At 55.0% G+C, this 10,238-nt stretch overlaps 1 protein-coding gene across 1 annotated transcript in view; it reads left to right on the top strand.

Annotated features, from left to right (window-relative positions):
• Positions 1 to 2,999: 2,999 nt before the first annotated feature.
• FXYD2 (FXYD domain containing ion transport regulator 2) overlaps positions 3,000 to 10,238 on the top strand; it is a 7,737-nt gene continuing 498 nt past the window's right edge. The window contains exons 1-5 of the mRNA XM_008053647.1: positions 3,000 to 3,083; positions 7,767 to 7,805; positions 7,988 to 8,062; positions 9,627 to 9,663; positions 9,818 to 9,848. Coding sequence (XP_008051838.1) covers positions 3,065 to 3,083; positions 7,767 to 7,805; positions 7,988 to 8,062; positions 9,627 to 9,663; positions 9,818 to 9,842 — 195 coding nt within the window. The 5' untranslated portion in view covers positions 3,000 to 3,064 and the 3' untranslated portion in view covers positions 9,843 to 9,848. The remainder of the gene's footprint in view (positions 3,084 to 7,766; positions 7,806 to 7,987; positions 8,063 to 9,626; positions 9,664 to 9,817; positions 9,849 to 10,238) is intronic.

Raw genomic sequence — 10,238 nt, forward strand, 5'->3', positions numbered from 1 at the left:
AGGAGGGGAGGCTGGCAGGGAGGAGAGAGGTGAGGATGGGGCACAGAGCCCCGAGAGGGACTCTCGGGGAGTTGTTAGCAGGGTTAGGGTCGCTGACCACCTGCTGTCTCTCTGTGAGGGCACACTGGGGGTCTCGTTCCCTATGGCAGGACAGATGATGGCCTAGAAAGAATGCCACCTTGGACAAGAACCGGGCTTCCTGCACTACCGGCCAAATGACTTGCCCTTGCTGGGACTGGTTCATTTATTTAATAAAACTAGGGGACCACTGTGCTATTCTAGGCACTGGGGATCATGAACAAATAAAATCCTTGCTCTCCTGGGGTTTTCATTCTAGGTGGAAAAGGGACAAACAAGATAAGGAAAAGCTGAGAAATGGGGTGGGTGTGAATGCTTTAAACAAGGATGCCAAAAAGGGTCTTCTGGGAGGGGTCTATGAAGAAAGGCTTGAAGGCAACGTGAGTTAAGCCAGGATGCCCTCAGAGGCAGAATATTCAGAAAGCAGGAGAAGCCAGTGCAAAGATCCTGTGGCAGAAGTGGACCCTGGAGGGTAAGGGACTGACAAGGAGACCAGTAGCCCGGAGCGAGAAGAGGGATCCGAATTGGATGAGGTTGCAGATTTCACAGAGGATGGTAGCGCCCGAGGAATAATGGAAGGGGATAGTCGTGTGGAAAAGAGTTGGTTTAATCGAAATGGTGTATGTCTGATAACACATTTGCTGTCCATTTGACTACATGAATAGTTAGTTTTGTTGGATATTCCTGTGTGGGACAGGTTCTAGTTGATTATGGTTTTTCAGTCTGAAAGAATTGATTTTCTGTACATGCTTATATGCATGGGGTAAGTAGGTTAATGCACGATTAAACATATATGTCTTATGTAAAGTTATAAGTATATAGTACTAATACATATTCATGGGGAGGAGCACTAAATGCACGATATACATATGGTTATGTACAATTTTGTTAATACTGACATGTTATATAAGAATGACTAAGTTGTATAAGTATACAGGGAATAGTTTATAAAGAATGCCAGCTTTGGGGGTTGGTGGTGGGGTATAGAGCCTCTTCCTTGAGGTGAGAGTCCTAGGGAGGTTGTTTCCTTCATTTTTGGTTTACAAGACCAAGGTAACAGGAATGAAGACTGTAGGGCAGTGAAGTCCGAGACAAGTTCAGAGGGCCCTAGAGTCAGATGAAGAAGGACTTTTTAGGACACAAAAAGGACTGGCTTATACTCTGAGCTCTTGGATGATTTTGAGCAGGAGAGTGAACCGTTTGTAAAGTGAGGGGTCTGGACGGGTGGCCTAGGGGCTCTTTCCAGTTAGCCCAGTTGTAATATGAGTTCTCGGGGATCACAACATCTTCCTTCAGGGCTCTGGGATCAGGTAAGTCACGTGGAATGCATATACCAGAGCGGGGGGTGGTTCCCAGCTGAGACTCCACTTTTCTAGCCACCGATAATGTGTTTGGACTGGGCACCTTTAAAGTATTTTCTAGCTGAGAGATTTAGGAACTCCTAAAGTGCCCAGCTGGGGGAGTGCCGCCCGGCAGTCCCAGGCTGTCTGAGCCTGTAGGTATCTATCGGCGCATGTGCGAGGGTGTGGGGAGGGCTGCCTGCTGAGATGGTGCTGAGCCCTTAGTCTGGAGGAGCCTGGGGTCAGGGCTGCTGCTCCCACCCCAGGACATATCTCAGTCCATGGGATAACCCCCTCTAGGCCTCCGAGTCTCTATCCTCAGAGGTTTCCAGCCCCAACAAGGCTCCCTGGGGGTGTCACTAGTCCTCTCCTCAGGGCAGTGACTGTTGCTAAGGAGGGACAGAGAGGCAAGTTGTCAGAGTGACCAGAGCGAGGATTACAGGTGGGGCCAGGACCAGCCCCCCAGACTCGGCTTCTCAGAGTCCGTGTTGGAGTACCTGGATGCCCACAGGAAACTGAAGGAGCTCCTGTAACCCCCAAGTCAGCCGCAGAGAGACAGCTTGCCATGGCCTCCACCCTGTTGTGGGACCATCAGAAGCCTCAGTGACCAGAGAACTCCGCGGAGCCAGCATGGCAGGCTGCCCTATGTGATGGGCTGCCCTGAGTGGTGGGCTGCCTGCCCTGCAGGGTGGGCTGCTGGCTCCTGGCTCCATCCCTGCCCTGGGACTAGGAGTGCTGTCTTCCGGCCGCTCCCCTCTGGCACCAACCAGCAGCCCTCAGAGCCTCATTAGGTGGCTGGTGTCTTGGGCTGTATCCTCTAAGGGGTGGTGGGAGGTCCTGACATTACAGCCTGGGTAAGTCACGGGGGCTAAGTGATGGGGTCCCGGCTGGGAAAGGCCGGGCCTTGGGCACCACCTCCACACCAGCCCCAGCTCCCAGCCCCACAGTACTCTGTCTCTCTGCCAGTTACCAGAGTGACACAGGAAGTTGGGCTGGCACCCCAGGTCCCAGAACATGGCCCTGAAAAACACACCCCACCAAGAGGCTGCTGCTATTCTGTCCCATTGCAGGGGAGTCCTGGCTACAAAGTAGGGCTTAGGACAGGATACCTCAGGGCAAAGGCCCGACCGTGCTGGAGTATGCAGGTGCAGCTGAGTGAAGCTCAGGGGATCCATGAAACGCCCCTAGGTGTTTCCCTCAGTCTCCGCCAGCCCAGGGCCCTGGCGGAGAGTGGGAGCTCTGGTTCTGCCAGTCCCACCCCTAGCCCGTGTCTTTCTGGCTCCTGGCAACCTTTCTGGGCACCCAGAGCTGCCTGCAGGGTGCCGGCTGCAGCATGGGGCCCCTGGGGGAGCAGGGCCAGCATGGGGTCTGTGGTCTGCTTTGCTGCATGGAACCCTCCCCTTCCTCAGGTGCCAGGTGGAGGCCAGAGAGTCTCTCCCGGCTCACGTGATCCCTTGTTCAGCCCGCCCTAGCAGGCAGGCACAAGGTGAGGGCTCCATGGCCAGCCCCTCCTCCTTGCCTGTCTCTTCCTGTTGGAGGGCTCAGCTGAGGTGTGGTAGGAAGGAACGTCACTTTTCCATCCAGGCCCGGACAAGGGGCACCTCGCTTCTCTCCTGCACTCACGGACACAGCCCACAGCGCCTGCCATGGACAGGTGGTACCTGGGTGAGTTCCCTGCACCCTGCTCCTCCCCGCTTCTAGGGCTCTGACACAGGAGCCCACCCCATCACTTTCAAGGGCGCCCGTCAGCTCCCCAGAAGTGCAAGAAAAGTAGAGACAAAGAGAGGTAGAACTTCCAAATAAGGGCACTTCAGTATGAAGTCACGGGCCTGCTCTGATGGGTTCAGGGCACCTCTGAGGGATGAAAGCTGGGGCAAAGCCCATCCAGCAGCCATGCCATCTCTCTCTGCAGCCAGACTGCTGACGTCAAAGCTTGCCACCCTCCCCTTCCTAGCTGCTTCACCTCTCTGTGCCTCAGTTTCTTCCTCCGGGAAATAGAGGTGATAATAATACCTTCCTTGCCTCATAAAGTAATCGGGATGACTAAAGAGTTAATTTCTGTAAAATGCTTGGAATCGTGCCTTGCATACAGTTCAAAGATGCAGCTGTTAGTAGGATTCCCTACTGCCTCCTGTCTACCTAGATCAAGCTATCTTTTGTCCATATCTAGTCTCTATCTATCATCCACCTACCTCTACCTACCAACTTCCCACATGTTTTTATGTCTCTTATTATTCCAGAAAAAATTCATGGTTGTTTACAAAGACAGACACACCACAAAAAGACAACACGAGAATGTATAAGGGGCACTATTGTCCTGTGTAGAGTGTGGCAGGATCTCAGTAGCATACCCGTGAAGGTCTGGGCTTCCTAGTTCTGGCCTGTGTTCACTGTATGTTTCTGGCAAGTCCCTTCACCTCTCTGCCCTCAAGTTTTCTGAGGATCCCTAGTGGGCATCATGGCACTGTCCTGGTCACCCCCAGGGGTTGTTGTGGGAAGTAAATGATTAGCCTCAGTTTCTTTATCTGTAAAATGGAGCTAACAAGGATTAAGTGGGTCAGGTCATGTAGAAAGCCTGGTGCATGGTCCACCTTTACCAAACCTTAGTTCTGCATTAAGATTTTTTTTTTTTTAAGTTGGAGTCTCACTCTGTCACCCAGGCTGGAGAGCAGAGGCACACGCACGGCCACCCCAGCGTCGACCTGCTGGGCTCCGGTAATCCTTCCGCTTCAGCCTTCCAAGTACTATAGGCACATGCTACCACTCCCGGCTAATTTTTGATTTATTGTAGAGACGAGGTGCTGCCAAGTTGCCCGACCTGATCTCGAACCCATGGGCTCAGGCAGTCCACTTGCCTCGGCCTCCCAAAGTGCTGGGATTACAGGCTGAGCCACTAAACCCGGCCTGCAGTAAGATTTTCAGAAAAAAAAAAAAAAATCCCTTGACTCTGAACACAGAAGGGAGCTGAACAGTGTCACAGCTCCTGATCTGCAGGGCCATGACATTCTTTTTCTCCTTCTCAGTCATTCATGTGCATTTTTATCAGAGGGTGGTTGGCTTTTCTACATCCAGAATTTAACATTCAACAAAAGGTGAATGCCTGTTACTTCTCCAATCAACACAAACTTAACTAGAAATAATGAATCTTCCTGTGTGCCGGACCCCATGCTATGCTCACTTACACACATTTTCCCTCACAGCCACCCTAGGAGGTGGGCACTAGGCCCATTTTACAGATGAGGAGACAGGCACAGAGAGGTTAAGTAACGGACAGAGGCCGTACAATTAGCAAGCAAGGGAGCCAGGATGTGAGCTCAAATGCTGACCCCTGCCATTGCTTAAGGACTCACAAGGCACCTCTGGGGGACACCAACCACTGGCCTTGGCTTTGTGGCTACCACTGGGCACCTGTCTCTTCTTGGGGACAATTTAATGGACAGAAATCAAGGAGGATTGTGCAGTACCCACGGAGTGCCAGCCCCTGGAGTCCCACGGTGAAGGTCACAGTGGAGTGGGGAGGGCACCTGGGAGCGTGAGAAACACCTGACTCCTGCAGCCAAAGGCCTGGCTGTCAGTCCCTGCCTCGCCTCTCATTGGCTGTGTGACCTTAGGCAAGGCCTTCCACCTCTCTGTGCCTCAGATGTGAAACAGGAACTCACACAAAGCTCAGTGGGACGACAGTGAGGAAAGTGCTTGGTAAGCCATAAAAACAGGGTGTTCTCCCCTACGACGAGTCTTGCCCCTTCCTTGAGGAGCCTACAGTGCACTGGCAACTGGTAAACTGGCATGCAAACAACCCAAGAGCCAGGCCAAAGGCTTGTAGGGGGCAGGGCCAAGGCGGCAGAGAAGGAGAGCTTAGCTGGGGGCAGCTGGAGCCCTTTGACCCTTCGGAGGTGTGAGCTGCTGGGCTCACCTCGACAGCTGAATAAGACAGCACAGGGAGGGGTCCTCCCGCAGCAGAGACTTGGAGGGTGAATGGCTGGTGGACACAGGGGTCCTCAAGGAATGTGGTGGGAGGAGACGCTGGCCAGGCCCCTCCCAGCTGCAGTGGTGGCTATTGTGTTGGGCACTGTGGGGGCTGGGGACTCCTGTGGGACCCTGATACTTGCCCCAGAGCTCTCAAGCAGAGTCTACACTGAGCATATTTAGAAACTTCCACTTCCCCATTCCTAGTGCCCAGCTGGGGCTTCTCTGTCTGGTGGAAGAACACCACTGCTAACCCACCCGGTCCTTCTCTTTGGAAATTTCCTCTGGGAGGGTTTAGAAGCTCAGCCAGCCCCTCCCTACCCCTGCTCCCCAGGCCGCCTCCCGGGAGCCCCTCTGTCCACACCACAACTTTTCTTGTGACCAGGGTAAATATTACCTGGCACTGTTAATGTTTAATGCCCCCTCCTTGTCCGCGGCCACCCCACGGCCGGACACTCTCCCTGAAGCAGAGGAAGCAGGAGGAGGGTGGTGGAGACGAGTCCATTCGGCTGGGGCAATGGCAGGGCTGTCAACGGACGACGGTGAGTGTGCGTGTGCCTGTGCGTGTGCCAAGCAGGGGTGGCTCTGCGTGGCCCACCTTTGGAGGGGTGAGCAGGACCCCAGCTTCCCCCTTCTGGCACCCCTGCCTTCTGGAGTACCCAGCCCCCACCAGTGCCCGCCTCCCCTCTGAGAGAATTTACATCTTAAAAGAGGCCTCTGCCTTAGCCCCAAAGAAATAAAAGGTGGATGGCAGAACTTCCCAGAGATGGGCTGAGCATCCACCCTGGAATCGGCATGCACCTGCTCTGGTCCAGTGTGTCTTGTTAGACCACCTGTACTTGGAGCAGGGGGTGCCCAAAGATCCGTCGGCTGGCGGGGGAAGCGGGTCCCTCTGGTCAGCCTTCCCAAGCTGGATTTGGGGTGAGAGTCCCCCAAGCTCAGGACACACTCCCCAAGGCATCCTGTGATGGAGATGACTAGGCCTGGAGGCCCACAGGGCACCTCTGACTGAGATGGGTTTGAGCCAGATCTAGAAAAGGAGAGGGCATTGGGTGGGGGAGGGGCTCATCAAACAGCTCGAGGAGGTGGTCGGGAAGGAGGTGGTTTCCTAGGGTGGTGAGGAGAGTCCTGGCTATGATGCTAAATCCTCATGTGACCTTGAACAAGACCTGAGCCAAATCTGGGAAGACAACTTGAAGGCCTTCTACAGGGGACAGGACTTCGCCTCTGGCCTTTCTGAGCAACCTGTATCTCAGGTCTTCAGGACCCAGCACTGAGCCTTCTGACCTGTTGTCTCCTGGCCTAGGGGACAGCAGGGCACCCAGGCTCTGAGGCCTCCCACTGCCTGGGACACACTTTGACACAGCCAGGGAGGTGTCTGAGATACACAGTCCTTAGGCCTCAGGCACTACCGCCCTGGTGCCAAGCAGGGCAGGAAAGAGGGGCACCGCCCTGGTACCTCAGCCGGGGCAGAACAGCCCTGGCTAGGGCATTGTTACTCAGCTGCAGGGCTGGAGAGCAGCTCCCCGCGGTGAGGGTAGGAGGGAGGCCACCAGGGGCAGGGCCAGGATCAGGTGGGGGGCCTTGTTGAATGAACTCCTTCCTTCCTACCATCCGAGAGGCGGCACAGCAAAGGGCTTAAGAGCCTTAGCAACCTACTGCCTGGGTTCAAATCCCAGCTCGATCCCTTATGAGCTATGTAACTGTGGGTGAGTTACTTAGCCTCTCTGTGTCTCCATCCTCTCGTGGATTATATTGGAATAATATGAATGCCTCCTAGGGCTGTTATAATGGCTAAATGGACTCATGTTTTGTTAGCTTTCTCCTAGTGCGTGGCAAGCACTATATGTTAATGGTTCTTAACTAAATCTGCTTCCCCTGAGGATGGCAACATAGAAGAGCAGAACCTAGGAACTTAAATCAAGACCCAGTCCTGCCTCCAACTTCCGTCAGGACTTTGGACAAGTCTCGCAACTGGGGCTCAGTTTCTTCCTTCTGTCTGATGAACTTTAAGGTTCTATTTTACTCATGCACTACTTTCACAAATATTTACTAAGCACCTTGTGGCCGATTCATTCTACAAAGCCAGGCTGCGGGTGGGTCTGGCAGAAGTTGTCTTTCTTGGCCTTGTCTTGCTATGGAATGAAGAGGGAAGTAGGGAAGAACCAGCCCCTCCCGGAGTCGCTAGAGGCCCCCACACAGCTGGATCCACGCTTTGGTGCTTGGCATTTGTGTCCAAAGCAGCCTAGGGTGATGCCCTCCGATGGCAGAGGTTTTAGCACCAGCACTTGGACCCTTGGGAGTCCGCTGGGAAGGGAAGGGCCATGAGTTCCCACTGTTCCCGTGGCCTCCCCCTCATCCCACCTCTGGCTCTCTCCTCAGGCGGCAGCCCCAAGGGGGACGTGGACCCATTCCACTACGGTAAGCCTGGCGGGCTCCTCCCCACCCCTCGTGAGCCCTCAAGCCCCCCTCCCACAAGCAGCAGAGTCCCGGCCCCTCCCAGTCCTGGTCTGTGCGCCTCTCCCCCAGTTCCCACGGGGCTGTGCCTGGTGGGCACTGGGAGAGACCACCCATCCCGCCTCTCTTGCCCTCTCTTTCCCGAGACTATGAGACCGTCCGAAATGGGGGCCTGATATTCGCTGGCTTGGCCTTCGTCGTGGGGCTCCTCATCATTCTCAGTAAGTGGCTGGTCTCATGAGGAGGGGGGAGTCTCCCCGCCCCCACTCGCACACCTCCCCCATGCAGGATGTGGGGATGGATGCCAGGCGACTTGGACCTTGGACCAGGGTGTGAGGTTGCCTCTTCCTCTAGCGTGCCCTCTAGTGGACCCGGGAGGAGCTGCCGAGAAGGGAACACTGGCTGGCCAGGGAAGAGGAACTGGGTCCCTGGCCAGATCTGACACTGTCTTAGGCTTAAGCTACGTCTTAGCCCATTTCACCCTCTCAGCAACACTGAGGGATGCCACTACTGCCAGTATTTAACAATTGAAAAATCAGACCCACCCTGAGAGGTGCAGCAACTTGCCCGAGGTTCCACCACCCTTCAGAAGCAGAGAACCCAGGTGCCTCCCACTCCCCTGGAAAGCGCGTGTGGCCGGGGGCGAGACCCTTGGCTGATGCTAACTTTCCATGGATCCGAAACTCCCCCGGGTCTCAGTTTGTGTAACTATCTATTAAATAGGGATGATCCCACTTGGCTCACAAGATTAGGGCCAGTCTAAAAATATGGTGGTCAAGAAAGTACTTTAAGAAGGGTCCAGGCTGGGCTCGGTGGCTCAGCCTATCATCCCAATACTTTGGGAGGCCGAGGCGAGTGGATTGTCTGAGCCCGCGAGTTCGAGACCAGCCTGGGCAACTTGGCGAGACCTCGTCTCTACAATAAATCAAAAATTAGCCGGGTGTGTTAGTGCGTGCCTGTAGTTCCAGCTACTGGGAAGACCGAGGCAGAAGGATCACCAGAGCCCAGCAGGTCGATGCTGGGGTGGCCATGGGTGTACCACTACACTCCAGTCTGGCTGACAGAGTGAGACTCTGACTCAAAAAAAAAAGGAAAGAAAAGAAAAGAAGGGTCCAGTACAGACATGGAGTGGTCTAGGGGAGAGAAGCATTCTTATATTCCCACCAGCCCCAGCAGGCACACAGCAGGAACTTAATAAAGGCTTGTTGACTTGTTTTGATGTGATCAAAAGAACAAGACACAGAAAACTAGTGAAGGCACATGTGTAGCAAGCACGCCTCGGTGTTCCGGCATTCCAATGCACGGTCACTGCCACTCTATCTGAGGGCTCAGACTGTAGGAACCGCTGGTCTCCTTGACTTACCTGCTGTAAGGCCTCAAGGGCAGTGCTGGGTAGTGGTTGAGCACACAGGGATAGGAGACAGACGGACCTGAGCCGGGATCTCAGCTTTGGACTTATTGCCGCCCTCCTCCAAGTGTTTATGGAACAGCTTCTATGTGCCCAGCTCTGTGCTGGGGGCACCATGATGGTCCAGCCGCCATTCTTGGCACACTCACAGCCACCACGAATCTGCTGTAGGGAATGTCGACTGACTGACTTTGGCTCTTGAATGCTTATGGTCCAGCCCTAGGTAAAAAGAGAGACAGTCAATTGTGGCCTCCAAGCCTGATACCCTGGTGATGCTGGCAGGAGCGGGGGAGGAGACCCCGGAGGCGTTGAGTCTCTCGGGGTCTCCCTGGAAAATGAAGAGTCCAGGGAAACAAACCTCCTTGTCTCTTTTCAAGGCAAAAGATTCCGCTGTGGGGGCAATAAGAAGCGCAGGTGAGTGGTGCTGGGTAACTGACAGTGGGGCGGGACTGGGAAGGAGGGGCAAGCCCAGGATTTTGTCTCTGTGGCCATGGAGGGGTCCCCACCTTCAGGGGTCCCCATCCCCTCCCCACTGCTCTCCTACCTGTTACTTCCTTCCCTGTCCTAGGCAAGCCAATGAAGATGAGCTGTAACAGCAGGTATGTTGGGAGGGGGGAGGCTGGGGATGGCTGGGAAGGAGTGAGTAGGGGCGGGGCGGGGCGGGGAGGTTGCCGGCTGGGGAGGCTGGGGAGAAACGGAGGAATGGGGGGGGGGCAGACGGGAGGATGGGGATGGGTGGGGAGGAGCAGGCAAGGCAGACTGGGAGGGGACGGGAGGGGCAGGCTGGGGGGCAGCAGGGAAGACTCGGACTCTAGGATCGGGCCGGGAAGAATGTTAGGGTCATCCACACGTCAATCAGGTAACCTTCGTGTGTTTGAAAGTGATTGCCAGCTGGGCTCGGTGGCTCAGCCTGTAATCCCACGCCTTGGGAGGCTGAGGTGAGTGGATTGCCTGAGCCCGCGGGTTCGAGACCCGCCTGGGCAACTTGG

The sequence above is a fragment of the Carlito syrichta genome, unplaced genomic scaffold (genome assembly GCF_000164805.1).
Source record: "Carlito syrichta isolate Samal-C Ts95f unplaced genomic scaffold, Tarsius_syrichta-2.0.1 Scaffold288347, whole genome shotgun sequence".
Taxonomy (NCBI): domain Eukaryota; kingdom Metazoa; phylum Chordata; class Mammalia; order Primates; family Tarsiidae; genus Carlito; species Carlito syrichta.